Here is a 17,431-nt window from a genome sequence, read left to right on the forward strand (position 1 = left end):
CACTTTTACCCAGAGTCGTCCTCTAACTTTATTATCAAAGAAAATGGTCATAAATACTATGAAGAGGATGCACTCATGATAGCATTAGAACTGGGAATAATGCATTGATCATGACAGACGGGGGGCATCCATCTCCCTCTGAATCCTCAGCAGAGAACTGGGCCCAGATTCTTAGCAGCAAAACAAATGCTAGTAAATAACAGATTTGTGGGCAATATGATTAGGGTCTCAGAGACAAAGGAGCAGTGCTTCAGGGCTTTATATTACTACTTGGTACGGGTGAAGCGCAGGTCAAACATAGGCCAGAGAAAGAGGTGGATCAGTACACCCTGGCAGAGACACTGGAATATCCATACATCAAGTCCCAGCCGATGGCGGCAACATGCCGGTGTAGAATCTTATGAGTTGAAGCAAGCTTGCAGCAATATTGCCCCGACCTTTTCTCTATGCTGCAGGCCATGGCCCTCCTGTCCCTATACTGAGCATACACCGGGTAACTGAAACAGACCAATCCAACACCAACACCCAATCATTTCTAGTAAATCAGGCCTGATTAATGAGCTTCATAGCATCTGTAAATAGCAGGCCATGTGTGGAAAGACTGTCAACCACCATGGTTTGATTAGCGTATAGCTGTGGCCCTTTTCACCTCCGGCCGAACTGAGGTTGACCAGGAGAAGGTCTTCCGTTGACCCCAGCTTGTCGGCCACCGCGCTGATGACCTCACCGACCGAGGCGGCCATGGGGACCCGGATGGTGGTGTAGGTGTGGTCGCTGCAGTACACTTTGAACAGGACTGCATGGGGAGAGAGCACAGAGCACAATGCAGGTCCCTTAACATTTAGGGTTGAAGGATGGGTACTGGGAAGACAGATCGGAGGCCAAGCGCATCAGCCTTGTCATGGTAGAGGTTCAAAACAGATTAGAAAACACTGTGTGTCACTCCTGGCTCAAGGCCAAAAGGCTCATGACTGCTAAACTGTGCCTTTCTATAGCTTATAGCTAGCTCTCTTCGAACGCATATCCTGCATGCTTTCACACACACATACATACATACATATACACACAGTATATATATATATATATATATATATATTTTTTTTTTTTTTTTTTTTTTAAATTTTCATTGTTGGACATAAAGACTGTAAAAACACCAGGAAATCAGCTCCAAGTGATTTTAATTAGGGAAATCTGTTCCCAAGTATCTCCACGCATATTAGAGAGACACGTGATCATCTAACAATATAAACAAAGGTTTGAAATGATTGTTTTAGTCAAATATAATATATTTTTGGCCAGTTGGAAAACCCTGCACTATGCCATACTTACTCTCATCATTACTCTTGATGGCCTGTCGTTTCTGCAGATTCTCATCCCCCATGCTGAACTGCCTCAACAGGATTTTGTGCTAGAACAGAACAGGACAGACAGACAGAAGTGTGTTGGTTCAACAACATGACAACAAAACCATGGGTGGGAGTAGGATGTAGCTTGGGGAAATGTAGCTCGGGCTGCCAATGAAAACAAAAGCACAGAACATGACTGCAGTGCTTGGGTCATAGCTGGGTGACAATACCTTTTGTTGAGAGGATCTGGCGTCATCAGAGCTGAGAAGGCAAAACAAAAGTGAGATTACATCACGCTAAAGCCGGGGACACTAAAGATAAGCACAACGCAGTAACAATACATTCACACACTTACTTGTTTTTAACGATCTTCTCTAACTCTGGGAGTTGATCTTTCAGAGCAGGAATCACCCTGGCATCATCAGATACAGACACAAAGAACTCCTGGAGCACACAACACACTCTCAATGAGGAGAGATTAATGAGCCCAAACTCATTTGGATTATCAAATGACAAATCACTCATACTATTACAGCAAACAGTATATTTTTAAGCAACAAGCTGAATAAGAGTGCATATTAATAAAAGGTTTGTGAGGAAGACACTGGTTACCTCTGCAATGGCAACCTATTCTCTTCATAGGGCACTCGTTTTGACCAGGGCCCTATGCCCTATATAGGGAATTGGGTGGGACTTGGTATGCATCCACTGACCTCTAGGAAGGCGAGGGAGGCATCCTCCTCCTGCAGGTGGTCTCCATGTACGGAGGCCCACTGCAGCACCAGCCTGATCACCCTCCTCTTGTTGCTCAGGGTATAGTCAAGACGCTCCTGTTCTGAGCCCTGGGACGCCTCAGCATGGTAGGTGCAGGGCAGTTAAGGACAGAAACACGTCTGCGCGACATCATCTTCACTGACTCACATCTAGTCCAGGGGCCGTTTGTAGCAAGCGTCTCAGAGTAGAGCTTCTGATTCAGGATCCATGTTGCAATTTAAGTCACAATGAATATGATTATTTGGACAGGGCTGACCGGATCCTAGATCCTACTCTGCAATTTTTAATACATAGAAGGGATACTGATTCTCATCAGTAGAAATACACACAAAAACATACAGTAATTATTTGCTATTTTGAAAGGATATTGGGCCATGAGCACCGGACACAGCTGACTGTTAGGGATGAAGACGCAGTGCATGAGCACAAAGTCGTCCAGAGCTGGATCTGGGCAGACAGACAGAGAGAGAGAGAGTGACAGAGAAAAAGAGAAAGAGAGATAGAGAAAGCGTGAGAGAGAGAGTAGAAGACAGACAGAGAGAGAGAGAGAGAGAGAGGGGGGCACCTGTGATGTCAGATGAAAGGATGCCAGACCAGGCTGACAGTACTACAGGCCTGATCACACATGGCTGCTGGCTCCGTCACCGCAGACGGCTGGGACATGAAAGCAGCCAGGAGTTCAAGCGTAATTAGATCAGCCCTGTGATGCGCTGCTAATTATAAACATGAACAAACAGGTCAGCAGCAGCATGGAGGCCGGATGCTCGCTCTCTCTCTCTGATGATACAGAGGAGACAATCTAAGCACGACAGCCATGACGAACACAACACATGAATCTACATTAGTCAAATCAAATCTTATTTGTCACATGCGCCGAATGCAACAGACGTAAGTAAGCACTTCACTGTAAGGTCTACAAGTTCTTAACCAACAATGCAGTTAAGAAAATTGCCCAAAAAGTAAGAGATAAGAATAAGAAATAATTAAAGAGCAGCAGTAAATGACAATAGCAGGGGGTACCAATACAGAGTCAATGTGTCAATGTGCGGGGGCGGGGCACCACCGGTTAAGTTGAGGTAGTATGTACATGTAGGATGAGTTATTAAAGTGACTATGCATAGATGACAACAGAGAGTAGCAGTGGTGTAAAGAGGGGGGAGGGGGCAATGCAAATAGTCTGGGTAGCCATTTGATTAGCTGTTCAGGAATCTTATGGCTCGGGGGTAGAAGATGTTTCGAAGCCTCTTGGACCTAGACTTGGCTCTCCGGTACAGCTTGCTGTGTGGTAGCAGTGAAAACAGTCTATGATTAGGGTGGCTGGAGTCTGACAATTTTTAGGGCCTTCCTCTGACACCGCCTGGTATAGAGGTCCTGGATGGCAGGAAGCTTGGCACTGGTGATGTACTGGGCCGTACATAGAAATACAATGGTCCACAGTGGCGAGAGATGTTATTGGAGTGACAGAGTGCACTACTCTACCTGATTCGTTAAGGTGAGAGTCCAGTCGCATCATTTCCAGAAAGTGCTCCAGAATCTTCTCCGGTGTCCCGGACATCACAGTGTATCTGGAATGCCAGTGTCAATCAATCACCTACTTCATTAATCAAGACAAGTTTACTGCTAGTGCTCACTACTGTTCCTATGCCACACTTCAATGACCTGTGTCCTCTCAATACCTGGCTGTGATTACTACATTAGGTAACAATCCTCAAACAACAGTCAAAGAGGTCCTGACCACTGCTGTAGATTTTAGGGGGATGGCTGGGTTTGAAAGGGTGTGGAAGCCTCTCCATAGGTAAAACACAGGAAGAGACCACCACTCGACCATAAGAATCAACACGCTACAGCCAGGCTTGTTGTGATTGGCTTGGTAAGGGGAGAGAGAGGACGAGGCGTGTCTGTCCCAAATGGGACCCTATTCCCCATGGGGCCCTGGTAAAAAGAAAGTAGGGAAAAGGATGCCGTTTGGGACGCAGGCGGTGTGTGCCAGGCACTCCACAGGGGAAGGAGAGGAACTTGACACCCTCACACTCTTCATATGTGACTGGCGCTGTAGTTGATTAGAGGCCTACTCTGGCAGAGTGATTGTGACCCGCGGGTCCTGCCTTCTCCCCGGGAGCCCATCTCTCAGTCATTACCATTAATGTGTCTCTCTCCATTACTGCAGCCGCGGTCACTGACAGCAGCTGCCATTAAGACTAGCTAGTAGCTAACAGACGTCTGCAGCCTTGTAGCCTCAGTCTTGGCTTTACAATATAACTTCTACCCCCGGCAACCAGATCCACACTACTATACACTCTTTAGCCGAGAGTAGCTCACAAACTCACCCACTTTTTATACTCACACTGTGCAAATTTTCAAGAGTCTCTCACACTAACCACACTCCCTGTTATGAATCTAACGTCAAGAGACATTATCACACACATGACCCTCCCAACAGGAGAGAGTATCTCACACACCCACAGTCCCCTTTAACTTCCTAGTGAACTCTACCTCTACTGAACAGTGCTGCTACAGAAAGCAGTTCAATCATATTGTGAGGGGATGACTGGGTGAGACAGATAGATAGTTAGCTCAGTACTTATAGTGTGAGGAGGTGGCTGTGGTGGTGGTGGAGCCATGGGTGGAGGCCTGGCTGCTGGGGCTCTTCTCCAGGACCAGAACATCCTGATAATGCTCTTTCAAACGCACCGTGTTGGCCTCCACATCCTGGACACACACAATTGATCATTATGTCATCATAAATCATTGTACTGTTATGTTTTATTATGAAATGACATGCCATTCCTAACGACAACAAGTGGTTGTTACCTGGATGTTAAGTTTTTGAAAATGAATAAATACATTTCCGACTGAATAGTACTGAAGCAAATCCTGCAGAGTAGACCATCCCCCAAAATGGCTAGGATGACTTCTCTCTCCGACTCTAGTGGCATCTGGTAGTTAACATGGAGGCTGCACTACATTACATCATCCCATCAGAACTATGGTACTGTAAGCATGGTGGATTAGTCTGCTAGTACAACTGACAGGGACACTGGGTGGTCAGCATTTTGACTGAGGCGGAGTCACAAATGGCACCCTATTGTCTATGTAGTGCACTACTTTTGACCAGGATGTGCAGTTCATAGGGAATAGGGTGTCGTTTGGGAAGCAGACTATGTGGCCCAGAAGCCCATCAGTCCAAAGCCAACAGGAGATTTACAGAGGAGGAGGACTCAATGAGCCGCATACAAAGGGTCTGCCTCTGTGAATCACACAGATGTCCATCATCCATCCGCTTTTCAGTAGACACAATCAAGACCCTGATATCCTATCAAAGTCCAATGCAAGCTGCACGTGGGCGGAGCTAAACAATAGGCTGTGGAAGGGGAATGTAGAGAGACTGATAGCCCAAACGCAGGCAGATGTCGATATTGATGGTTGCATCTTACAATCCAACCGTATTGTATGCAGCCGGTAATACACTCGTATCCCCTGTGGACCGGTTCGTACTGTGGAACGGTTCGTGCTGTGGAACGGTTCGTACTTAAAACATTCTCCACTCAGGCTGCAAAGGCGACGATTTCCTCCTGAACTAAACTCAGTAACAAACAAAAAATGTCCCTTTTTTATTACCCTGTCTTTCAAAGATAATTCTCCAAAATATATATTTTTGCAAATCCAAATAACTTCACAGATCTTCATTGTAAAGGGTTTAAACACTGTTTACCATGCTTATTCAATGAACCATTAACAATTAATGAACATGGACCTGTGGAACGGTCGTTAAGACACTAACAGCTTACAGACGGTAGGCAATTAATGTCACAGTTATGAAAACTTAGGACACTAAAAAGAGGCCTTTCTACGGACTCTGGAAAAACAACTAAAGAAAGATGCCCAGGGTCTCTGCTCATCTGCATGAATATGCTTTAGGCATGCTGCAAAGAGGCCTGAGGACTGCAGGTGTGGCCAGGGCAATAAATTGAAATGTCCGTACTGTGAGACGCCTAAGATAGCGATACAGGGAGACGGGACGGACAGTTGATCGTCCTGGCAGTTGCAGACCACATGTAACAACACCTGCACAAGATCGGTACATCCAAACATCACACAGGTACAGGATGGCAACAACAACTGCCCAAGTTACACCAGGAAAGCACAATCCCTCCATCAGTGCTCAGACTGTCCGCAATAGGCTGAGAGAGGCTGGACTGAGGGCTTGTAGGCCTGTTGTCTGGTGAAGACCTGCCTTACATCACCGGCAACAACGTTGCCTATGGGCACAAACACACCTTCGCTGGACTGGAAAAAAAGTGCTCTTCTCTGACGAGTCGCGGTTTTGTCTCACCGGAGGGTGATGGTCGGATTCGCGTTTATCGTCTAAGGAGTGAGCGTTACACCGAGGCCTGTACTCAGGAGTGGGATCGATTTGGAGGTGGAGGGTCCATCATGGTCTGGGGAGGTGTGTCACAGCATCATCGGACTGAGCTTGTTGTCATTGCAGGCAATCTCAAAGCTGTACGTTACAGGGAAGACATCCTCCTCCCTCATGTGGTACACTTCCTGCAGGCTCATCCTGACATGACCCTCTATCATGACAATGCCACCAGCAATACTGCTCGTTCTATGTGTGATTTCCTGCAAGACAAGGATGTCAGTGTTCTGCCATGGCCAGGGAAGAGCCCGGACCTCAATCCCATTGAGCACATCTGGGACCTGTTGGATCGGAGGGTGAGGGCTAGGGCCATTTCCCCCCAGAAATTTCTGGGAACTAGCAGGTGCCTTGGTAGAAGGGTGGGGTAACATCTCGCAGCAAGAACTGGCAAATCTAGTGCAGTCCATGAGGAGGAGATGCACTGCAGTACTTAATGCAGCTGGTGGCCACACCAGATACTGACTATTACTTTTGATTTTGACCCCCCCCCTCCTTTTTGTTCAGGGACACATTACATTTCTGTTAGTCACATGTCTGTGGAACTTGTTCAGTTTATGTCTCAGTTGTTGAATCTTATGTTCAAACAAATATTTACACGTTAATTTTGCTGAAAATAAACGCAGTTGACAGTGAGAGGACGTTTCTTTTTTTGATGAGTTTAGATTTATTGATAAGAAGAAGGAAAAAAACTGGGGAAAATATGCATGCTTTCTTTATGGCTAATGCTACTTCCTGATGTTGCACCCTGCATGCAGAATGCTGCAGCCTGATTGGCTGAACGCGATACGCACATCCGGAACTAGCATTCCTTCCGAGGCATTAACCACTTTAGCATGGTGGTGAAAAATGGTGTTTCATAAAGAAAGTATGCATATTTTTTCCCCCACCTTCTCACCGTGAAATCTAGTTCAGGAACAAATTGATGCATTTTCAGCCTGAATGGAGAATGTTAGGTACGAACTGGTCCACGGGATATGAGTGTATTGCCAGCTGCATACAAGCGTTTGGACGGTAAGATGGCAACGACTCAATATCGCCATCTGCTGGCCATTGGGCTAAGAGTCTGACAGTTGACAGTTTGGCTTTAGCGTTTATACCGTACCTCTCCTACAGACAACGGTCTCCATTGACCCACGTAGTTGATAGTAGTCCATCTTTAAAACAATTCTATGAAAATGGAGACTTGACTCTTAACTGGTACAACTGGTTAATATATGCATCATTCTGATGAACACCTCTCTTTTTAGGAGCTGCAATGTTGAATCCGAATCTCAAACAATAGAGGGAGACTACACCATTAATACAGATAAAGTGGAATTTCACTGAGCTTAGTGGACAGAGAGGTGGAGGGGGCCATGCCATCTCCTGTGAGGACAAAAAGGATTTCCCCAGATAACTCACTTTGAGGATCCGATTGAAGTCCTCCTTGTCCACACGTAGGAAGTGGCAGTTATCGTCTCGTAGGACAATGGAGGCGGCGCGGGGGGCATCGTTGACCAGGGCAAGCTTCCCAAAGTCATCTCCCTCATGCAGCGTGCAAACAACCCCCTATGTGAAACAGGACAAGAATAAGCAAACAAAGACTGGCTGTGCCTTAAAGGGCATAAGATGACAGCATTCAATAGTTTTACATCTGCTATGTAATTTATCCACTCTCATATTTTCTATAATTGGCTATAGTGATTAGCTGAATACTGATCAAATGGGGATGAGTCGTATGAGATGCCAGATTCAAATAACATTTGAACAATCTTTATTTTTTTATTTTTTTTTACCTTTCCATAAATGACAACGTTTACAGAGCCCTTTAGAATGATGTACCACGATGTGCCTTCCTCCCCTTGATTGAACACTGTAAGTGAAAATGATAACGTATCAAAACGGATATTTTCCAACAAAACATTTCCAAGAATGCATCTCAATGCATTAACTTACAGAAACAACCACAAAGGATTTACTATTTCATCTGGGATTTTCTTTCTGCCTCCATATAGATGATGCATTTATAAATCAATGAATAGCGTGCAAAGTTGATCAATTTAAAAAAGGGGTTGAACTTTGGTCATGGAGGCAGTGTTAAACTACTTACACACGGTTCCTGCTGTGGCATGAGACTCAAAGATTAGGACTCCGGCTAACTCCTTCTTTACCTGTAGAAGCAGGGGGGGAAACACAGCTAGGTTACAGGGTTGACATCATACAGTGCCTTGCAAAAGAATTCTCCCCCCTTGGCCTTTTTCCTATTTTGTTTCATTACAACCTGTAATTTAAATGGATTTTCATTTGGATTTCATGTAATTGACATACACAAAATTGTCCAAATTGGCAAAATGATTTTTTAAAATAAAAAATGTCAATTGGAAAGTGGGCTATGAAGCCCCTAAATATGATTTGGTGCAACCAATTACCTTCAGAAGTTACATAATTAGTTAAATAAAGTCCACTTGTGTGCAATCTAAATGTCACATGATCTGTCACATGATCTCAGTATATATACACCTGTTCTGAACGGCCCCAGAGTCTGCCACACCACTAAGCAAGGGGCACCACCAAGCACTATGAAGACTAAGGAGCTCTCCAAACAGGTCAGGGACAAAGTTGTGGAGAAGTACAGATCAATGTTGAGTTATAAAAAAATATCTGAACATCCCACGGAGCACCATTAAATCCATTATGGAAAGAATATGGCACCACAACAAACCTGCCAAAAGAGGGCTACACACCAAAACTCACAGACCAAGCAAGGAGGGCATTAATCAGAGAGGCACCAAAGATAACCCTGAAGCTCCACAGCGGAGATTGGAGTACCTGTTCATAGGACCACTTTAAGCCGTACACTCCACAGAGCTGGGCTTACGGAAGAGTGGACAGAAAAATGCCATTGCTAAAGAAAAGAATAAGCAAACACGTTTGTTGTTCATCAAAAGGCATATGGAAGAAGGTACTCTGGTCAGATGAGACTAAAACTGAGCTGTTTGGCCATAAAGGAAAACGCTATGTCTGGTGCAAACCCAACACCTCTCATCACCCCGAGAACACCATCCCCACAGTCTAGCATGGTGGTGGCAGCATCATGCTGTGGGGATGTTTTTCATTGGCAAGGACTAGGAAACTGGTCAGAATTGAAAGATGGTGCTACAGGGAAATTCTTGAAGGAAACCGGTTTCAGTCTTCCAGAAATTTGAGACTGGGACAGAGGTTCACCTTCCAGCAGGACAATGTCGCTAAGCATACTGCTAAAGCAACACTCGAGTGGTTTAAAGGGAAATATTGAAACTTCTTGGAATGGCCTAGTCAAAGCCCAGACCTCAATCCAATTGAGAATCTGTGGTATGACTTAAAGATTGCTGTACACCAGCGGAACCCATCCAACTTGAAGGAGCTGGAGCAGTTTTGCCTTGAAGAATGGGCAAAAATCCCAGTGGCTAGATGTGCCAAGCTAATAGAGACATGCCCCAAGAGACATGCAGCTGTAATTGCTGTAAAAGGTGGCTCTACAAAGTATTGACTTTGCGGGGGTGAATAGTTATGCATGCTCAAGTTCTGTATTTTTGTCTTGTTTGTTTCACAATAAAACATATTTTGCATCTTCAAAGTGGCAGTCAGGCTGTGTAAATCAAAAGATACAAACCCCCCCCAAAATTAATTTTAATTCCAGGTTGTAAGGCAACAAAATAGGAAAAATGCCAGGGGGGGGTGAATACTGTCGCAAGCCACTCTATACAGGCCGACAATGAATTATGAATGTAACCGAATCTGTACTCACAGTGGTGGAAAGGTGCGATAAGGCTTTTATATGGAGCAGCTCCTCATAAATTATCTCCAAATCATCTGCTGTCCTCTGTCCTGGCCTGGGGAAGGGTAAACATGCACCGATAAAACAAATCATTTTTAAACGTATTAACTTCAAACAGGACCTTCGCATCAGCTTTGCACTTTGCTTACATATCTTCTTTAACTTCGAGATAGGGGGCGCTCTTTTAATTTTTGGATAAAAAACGTTCCCGTTTTAAACAAGATATTTTGTCACAAAAAGATGCTCGACTATGCATGTAATTGACAGCTTTGGAAAGAAAAAACTCTGACGTTTCCAAAACTGCAAAGATATTATCTGTGAGTGCCACAGAACTGATGCTACAGGCGAAACCAAGATGAAACTTCAAACAGGAAGTGAGCAAAATTTGAGGCGCTGTGAATGCGCCCTGAACGAGCCTACACTTTCTGCCGTTTCCCCAAGGTGTCTGCAGCATTGTGACGTATTTGTAGGCATATCATTGGAAGATTGGCCATAAGAGACTACATTTAGCAGGTGTCCGCCCGGTGTCCTTTGTCGAAATTGGTGCGTAATCTTCAGCTGCAAGCATTCTCCCATGTGATTCAGACGAGAAAACACTTCCACCAACGATATATCATCGAAGAGATATGTGAAAAACACCTTGAGGATTGATTCTAAACAACGTTTGCCATGTTTCAGTCGATATTATGGAGTTTATTTGGAAAAAAGTTTGTCGTTTTGATGACTGAATTTAAAAAAAATGTTGGTAGCCAAACGTGATGAACAAAACGGAGCGATTTCTCCTACACAAAGAATCTTTTGGGAAAAACTGAACATTTGCTATCTAACTGAGAGTCTCCTCATTGAAAACATCCGAAGTTCTTCAAAGGTAAATTATTTTATTTGAATGCTTTTCTTGTTTTTGTGAAAATGTTGCCCGCTGAATGCTATGCTAAATGCTACGCTAGCTATCAATACTGTTACACAAATGCTTGTTTTGCTATGGTTGAAAAGCATATTTTGAAAATCTGAGATGACAGTGTTGTTAACAAAAGGCTAAGCTTGAGAGCTAGCATATTTATTTAATTTCATTTGCAATTTTCATGAATAGTTAACGTTGCATATGCTAATGAGCTTGAGGCTGTATTCACGATCCCGGATCCGGGATGGCTAGTATCAAGAGGTTATCTTGCCTAACCCAAACTTTCCAGACCTGCATACATCCTACCCGCAGGTGGCGATCTCTGTGATCTTACTGTTTCCTCAGGATCATGCGCATGTGAGCGTCAGGGCCTATTTGGGAGAGGAGGAGGAGGGTATCCTGCAGCTCCTCATCGCTCTCCCTGGCCTCCTTCTCAGTGGGCAGAGGAGCGTCATCCTGCTCATCATCCAAGAAACGGTAGAACAGATACTTGTCCTGGAAGGTCAGCTCCTGGTCCACTGCAACCCCAACAAACAGAGAACACAGAGGGTTTAGAAATGGACCGACTTTCACATGCACACAGACAGACAGAGGGGTTACTCTTAGTATGGTCTACTGGACTGTTCTGGCTCACCGTGGTTGAGAACTCCTTCCTCCAGCAGCACCTGCCACATGCCCACTGCTTGAATGCGAGAGCGAACACAGGAGCTCTGCTGCATCTGCCAGTCAACCAGCTCTGTTCCCACACAGCATTGCCTGCAGGAGATACACACATCACATCAGGAAATACATACAGCAAAAAACAAACATAACCAATACACAAACCGACAGATGTACACGTACTGTGATATGAGTGTACCAGGTGTATATGGTACAGGGGATATTCCAACCCACCTGTATGTCTTCAGGTGGTACTTCCTGTCTCGGATGATGTGGGGAGCTCTGGAGAGGATGGCATCACGTAGAACCTTCCCTGCTCGCATGATCTTCTCAGATGGGACCTGTGGGGAGAAAATGGGCCTTATACTAGAGAGGCCAGGCCTTATAATAGAGGAGAGAAAAAGGAGATCAATGGACAGACACAGATGAGATGGCCTCTATTGGTGTGATGGTCTTTACTACCTGAGAAATTGATTTAGGATGGATTTTGTCTGGGCTATCTGTGAAGGATTTCTGAAAAGTAAAATGACATGACATTGACTGGAAAACGCGCACACACACACACACACACACACACACGTACACACGGAAACATAATGGATTACAAAAACTCCCTAAAACACTTCTGCGAGCAGGCCTTTCTAATCGATCTGGCCCGGGTATCCTGGAAGGATATTGACCTCATCCCGTCAGTAGAGGATGCCTGGTTGCTCTTTAAAAAGTGCTTTCCTCACCAGCTTAAATAAGCATGCCCCTTTCAAAAAGGGGGCATGCGTACTGCACTAGCGTCAAATATTCCCCGCATATGCAACTTTTCAGGGAAGTCAGGAACCAATATACACAGTCAGTTAGGAAAGCAAAGGCTAGCTTTTTCAAACAGAAATTTGCATCCTGCAGCACTAATTCCAAAAGGTTTTGGGACACTAAAGTCCATCGAGAATAAGAGCACCTCCTCCCAGCTGTCCACTGCACTGAGGCTAGGCAACACTGTCATCATCGATAAATCCACAATGCACGAGAATTTCAATAAGCATTTCTCTACGGCTGGCCATGCTTTCCATCTGGCTACCCCAACCCCGGCCAACAGCTCTGCACCCCCCGCAACAACTGGCCCAAACCTCCCACGCTTCTCCCAAATCCAGATAGCTGATGTTTTGAAAGAGCTGCAAAATCTGGATCCCTACAAATCAGCTGGACTAGACAATCTGGACCCTCTCTTAAATTATCCGCCGTCATAGTTGCAACCCCTATTACTAGTCTGTTCAACCGCTCTATTGTATCGTCAGATTCCTAAAGATTGGAAAGCTGCCGCAGTCATCCCCCTCTTCAAAGGGGGAGACACTCTAGACCTAAACTGTTACAGACCCATATCTATCCTGCCCTGCCTTTCTAAAGTCTTCGAAAGCCAAGTTAACAAACATATCACTGACCATTTCGAATCCCACCGCACCTTCTCTGCTATGCAATCCGGTTTCCGAGCTGGTCACGGGTGCACCAAGGTCCTAAACGATATCATAACCGCCATCAATAAAAGACAGCACTGTGCAGCAGTCTTCATCGACCTGGCCAAGGTGACTCTGTCAATCACCGTATTCTTATCGGCAGACTCAACAGCCTTGGTTTCTCTAATGGTTTCACCATTGTTCCTGTTCCCAAGAAAGCTAAGGTAACTGAGCTAAACGACTACCGCCCCGTAGCACTCACTTCCGTCATCATGAAGTGCTTTGAGAGACTAGTCAAACCATATCACCTCCATCCTACCTGACACCCTAGACCCACTCCAATTTGCTTACCGCCCAAATAGGTCCACAGACGATGCAATCTCAACCACACTGCACACTGCCCTAACCCACCTGGACAAGAGGAATACCTATGTGAGAATGCTGTTCATCGACTACAGCTCGGCATTCAACACCATAGTACCCTCCCAGCTCGTCATCAAGCTCGAGACCCTGGGTCTCGACCCCGCCCTGTGCAACTGGGTACTGGACTTCCTGACGGGCCGCCCCCAGGTGGTGAGGGTAGGCAACAACATCTCCTCCCCGCTGATCCTCAACACGGGGGCCCCACAAGGGTGCGTTCTGAGCCCTCTCCTGTACTCCCTGTTCACCCACGACTGCGTGGCCACGCACGCCTCCAACTCAATCATCAAGTTTGCGGACGACACAACAGTGGTAGGCTTGATTACCAACAACGACGAGACGGCCTACAGGGAGGAGGTAAGGGCCCTCGGAGTGTGGTGTCAGGAAAATAACCTCACACTCAACGTCAACAAAACTAAGGAGATGATTGTGGACTTCAGGAAACAGCAGAGGGGAACACCCCTATCCACATCGATGGAACAGTAGTGGAGAGGGTAGCTAGTTTTAAGTTCCTCGGCATACACATCACAGACAAACTGAATTGGTCCACTCACACTGACAGCGTCGTGAAGATTTGCGCAGCAGCGCCTATTCAACCTCAGGAGGCTGAAGAAATTTGGCTTGTCACCAAAAGCACTCACAAACTTCTACAGATGCACAATCGAGAGCATCCTGGCGGGCTGTATCACCGCCTGGTACGGCAACTGCTCCGCCCTCAACCGTAAGGCTCTCCAGAGGGTAGTGAGGACTGCACAACGCATCACCGGGGCAAACTACCTGCCCTCCAGGACACCTACACCACCCGTTGTTACAGGAAGGCCATAAAGATCATCAAGGACATCAACCACCCGAACCACTGCCTGTTCACCCCGCTATCATCCAGAAGGCGAGGTCAGTACAGGTGCATCAAAGCTGGGACCGAGAGACTGAAAAACAGCTTCTATCTCAAGGCCATCAGACTGTTAAACAGCCACCACTAACAGTGAGTGGCTGCTGCCAACACACTGTCATTGACACTGACCCAACTCCAGCCATTTTAATAATGGGAATTGATGGGAATTATGTAAATATATCACTAGCCACTTTAAACAATGCTACCTTATATAATGTTACTTACCCTACATTATTCATCTCATATGCATATGTATATACTGTACTCTACATCATCGACTGCATCCTTATGTAATACATGTATCACTAGCCACTTTAACTATGCCACTTTGTTTACTTTGTCTACACACTCATCTCATATGTATATACTGTACTCGATACCATCTACTGTATGCTGCTCTGTACCATCACTCATTCATATATCCTTATGTACATGTTCCTTATCCCCTTACAATGTGTATAAGACAGTAGTTTTGGAATTGTTAGTTAGATTACTTGTTGGTTATCACTGCATTGTCGGAACTAGAAGCACAAGCATTTCGCTACACTCGCATTTAACATCTGCTAACCATGTGTATGTGACAAATAAAATTTGATTTGATTTGATTTGATTTGATAATGACAGCCTCGCCTGGTTTAACTCATGCTGCCAAACATACCCTCGTAAAACTGACTACCCTACCGATCCTCTGGCGATGTCATTTACAAAATAGCCTCCAACACTCTACTCAGAAAATTGGATGCAGTCTATTACAGTGCCATCCGTTTTGTCACTAAAGCCCCATATACTACCCACCACTGCGACCTGTATGCTCTTGTTGACTGGTCCACGCTACATATTTGTCGCCAAACCCACTGGCTCCAGGTCATCCATAAGTCTTTGCTAGGTAAAGCTCAGCCTCATCTCAGCTCACTGGTCACCATAGTAACACCCACCCGTAGCACATACTCCAGCAGGTATATTTCACTGGTCATCCCCAAAGCAAACACCCCCATCACTGAAGTTGAAGACTTATATCTCCCTCACTAACTCCAGTGTTAATTGCTAAATTGTTATTACCTCGCCACTGTGGCCTATTTATTGCCTTCCCTCCTTACTTCATTTGAACACACTGTACACCAATTTTTTTTTATTGTGTTATTGAGTGTGTTTATCCCATGTGTAACTCTGTTGTTTTTGTCGCACTGATTTGCTTTATCTTGGCCAGGTCACTCTAGTAAATGAGAACTTGTTCTCAACTGTCCTACCTGGTTAAAAAAACAAAAAAAACAAATGGATTTCAAAATTAAAGCACAAAATGAAGGACAGGGATGATAAGAACATTTGAGATTGTATGACACACGATGCAGACTTTAGTGAATGGTCGCAGTTCCCTCCCTATCAATGATGACAGAGATTAGTCCCTTGTGAAGATGTAGCCTTTACCACTATCAACCAAGGACATACTTTCAGATAAACCAAGGGTATGGAAAAATGACAGCTGTACAGATGCACTCTCCAAAAAGCCAGCCAGCCATACAAACAGCCTTCCCTCCCACTCATTCCCATGGTCCTAAAGTCAGCCTGCTGCTAAACTACATTTGCCTTTAAAAATCAGGATTGGAATGATTTCAGTAGCCCATTTTAAAATTGTTGGTGTTGGGCCATACCCAATTGACAACCATGCTAACAACCTCCACTGTCAAAGGGGCCCTGTTAAATCAGAAGTTAAATCAACAGCTGGTGTCTGTGCTTACATCCCAACCCTTGGACCCACAGCACAGAAACCACCTTGAACAAGTCACGTATGAATGTGGTATTCATGAGTTCTACAGCAGAGAAGAATCAAACTGACCTATACATACAGCAGCACTCTATACTACAAAGCGGACATGACGACGACTGTTCAAACTCTATAACACCTCCTTTCTAACACAATTTCTCTCACAGCCAAGAACAATACTTACGTAGATGCTTAAAGGGATACTTCAGAATTTTGGAAATGAGGTCTAGTATGAAGGAAGTTAAGAGATAGTGTCGCAAGCCAATGCTAACTAGCATTAGCACAGTGACTGGAAGTCAATTTGTATCAGGGTATAACTGAATTCAAGTGCATCCCGTTTCCATTGATCACCCTTGAGATGTTTCTACAACTTGATTGTGGTAAATTCAATGGATTGGACATGATTTGGAAAGGCACACAACTGTCTACATAAGGTCCCACAGTTCACAGCGCATGTCAGAGCCAAACCAAGCCGTGAGGTCGAAGGAATTGTCCGTAGAGCCCCGAGACAGGATTGTGTGGAGACACAGATCTGGGGAAGTGTAAAAATAAATAAAAATAAAATAAGAGTGTCTGCAGCTTTGAAGTTCCCCAAAAACATAGGGGCCTCCATCGTTCTTAAATGGAACAACTTTGGAACCAACAGTACTCTTCCTAGAGCTGGCTGCCCGGCCAAACTGAGCAGTCGGTGGAGAAGGGCCTTGTCGAGAGGTGACCAAGAACCCGATGGTCACGCTGACAGACCTCTAGAGTTGCTCTGTGGAGATGGGAGAACCTTCCAGAAAGACAATCATCTCTGTAGCACTCCACCAATCAGGCCTTTATGGTAGAGTGGCCAGACGGATGCCACGTAAAGCACTCTCAGACCATGATAAATACGTTTCTCTGCTCTGATGAAACCAAGATTGAACTATTTGGCCTGAATGCCAAGCGTCACGTTTGGAGGAAACCTGGCACCTTCCCTACGGTGAAGCATGGTGGTGGCAGCATCATACTGTGGGGATGTTTTTCAGCAGCA

The 17,431-nt window shown here is 45.2% G+C and overlaps 1 protein-coding gene across 6 annotated transcripts in view; it reads right to left on the bottom strand.

Annotated features, from left to right (window-relative positions):
* The window catches only part of LOC118367067 (rap guanine nucleotide exchange factor 4-like), a 49,352-nt gene that overhangs the window by 10,657 nt on the left and 21,264 nt on the right, over positions 1-17,431 (bottom strand). For all 6 annotated transcript variants that reach the window (XM_052493797.1, XM_052493796.1, XM_052493798.1 and 3 more), the window contains 15 exons: positions 12,132-12,238; positions 11,872-11,993; positions 11,572-11,755; positions 10,307-10,391; positions 8,630-8,690; positions 8,316-8,392; positions 7,942-8,088; positions 4,702-4,829; positions 3,600-3,685; positions 2,489-2,567; positions 2,060-2,210; positions 1,702-1,790; positions 1,577-1,607; positions 1,330-1,408; positions 650-796 (listed from right to left, as the gene is read on the bottom strand). In XM_052493797.1, coding sequence (XP_052349757.1) covers positions 650-796; positions 1,330-1,408; positions 1,577-1,607; positions 1,702-1,790; positions 2,060-2,210; positions 2,489-2,567; positions 3,600-3,685; positions 4,702-4,829; positions 7,942-8,088; positions 8,316-8,392; positions 8,630-8,690; positions 10,307-10,391; positions 11,572-11,755; positions 11,872-11,993; positions 12,132-12,238 — 1,573 coding nt within the window. The remainder of the gene's footprint in view (positions 1-649; positions 797-1,329; positions 1,409-1,576; positions 1,608-1,701; positions 1,791-2,059; positions 2,211-2,488; positions 2,568-3,599; positions 3,686-4,701; positions 4,830-7,941; positions 8,089-8,315; positions 8,393-8,629; positions 8,691-10,306; positions 10,392-11,571; positions 11,756-11,871; positions 11,994-12,131; positions 12,239-17,431) is intronic.

Source organism: Oncorhynchus keta, chromosome 34, assembly GCF_023373465.1.
Source record: "Oncorhynchus keta strain PuntledgeMale-10-30-2019 chromosome 34, Oket_V2, whole genome shotgun sequence".
NCBI classification, from domain to species: Eukaryota; Metazoa; Chordata; class Actinopteri; order Salmoniformes; family Salmonidae; genus Oncorhynchus; species Oncorhynchus keta.